At 65.3% G+C, this 222-nt stretch overlaps 1 protein-coding gene across 1 annotated transcript in view; it reads right to left on the bottom strand.

Moving 5' to 3' along the window:
* Positions 1–99: 99 nt before the first annotated feature.
* The window catches only part of LOC102773821 (multidrug resistance-associated protein 9-like), a 9,298-nt gene continuing 9,175 nt past the window's right edge, over positions 100–222 (bottom strand). The window contains exon 10 of the mRNA XM_015564696.1: positions 100–147. Within this exon, the coding sequence (XP_015420182.1) occupies positions 100–147 (48 nt within the window). The remainder of the gene's footprint in view (positions 148–222) is intronic.

Raw genomic sequence — 222 nt, 5'->3', positions numbered from 1 at the left:
CCCTCCCTCAGCTCTCAGTCAGGTGGACCTGGGTTCGAGGCTCCATTCTGCCACTCGCCAGCCTGCACCTGACCTCCCAGAGGCTTCCTTTCTGCCTCCCTAGAGGCGGCGGCGGCCCAGCCCGCGGGCGGCAGCCAGGCCCGTGTGCTGTGACGTAGGTGGAGGTCCTGGCTGACTCCCGGCGGAGACCTAATCTTGCCTGTTGCTGCTTTTAATCGTAGC

Source organism: Myotis davidii, unplaced genomic scaffold (genome assembly GCF_000327345.1).
Source record: "Myotis davidii unplaced genomic scaffold, ASM32734v1 scaffold181, whole genome shotgun sequence".
Taxonomy (NCBI): domain Eukaryota; kingdom Metazoa; phylum Chordata; class Mammalia; order Chiroptera; family Vespertilionidae; genus Myotis; species Myotis davidii.
This window is presented reverse-complemented; position numbering and strand designations above follow the sequence as displayed.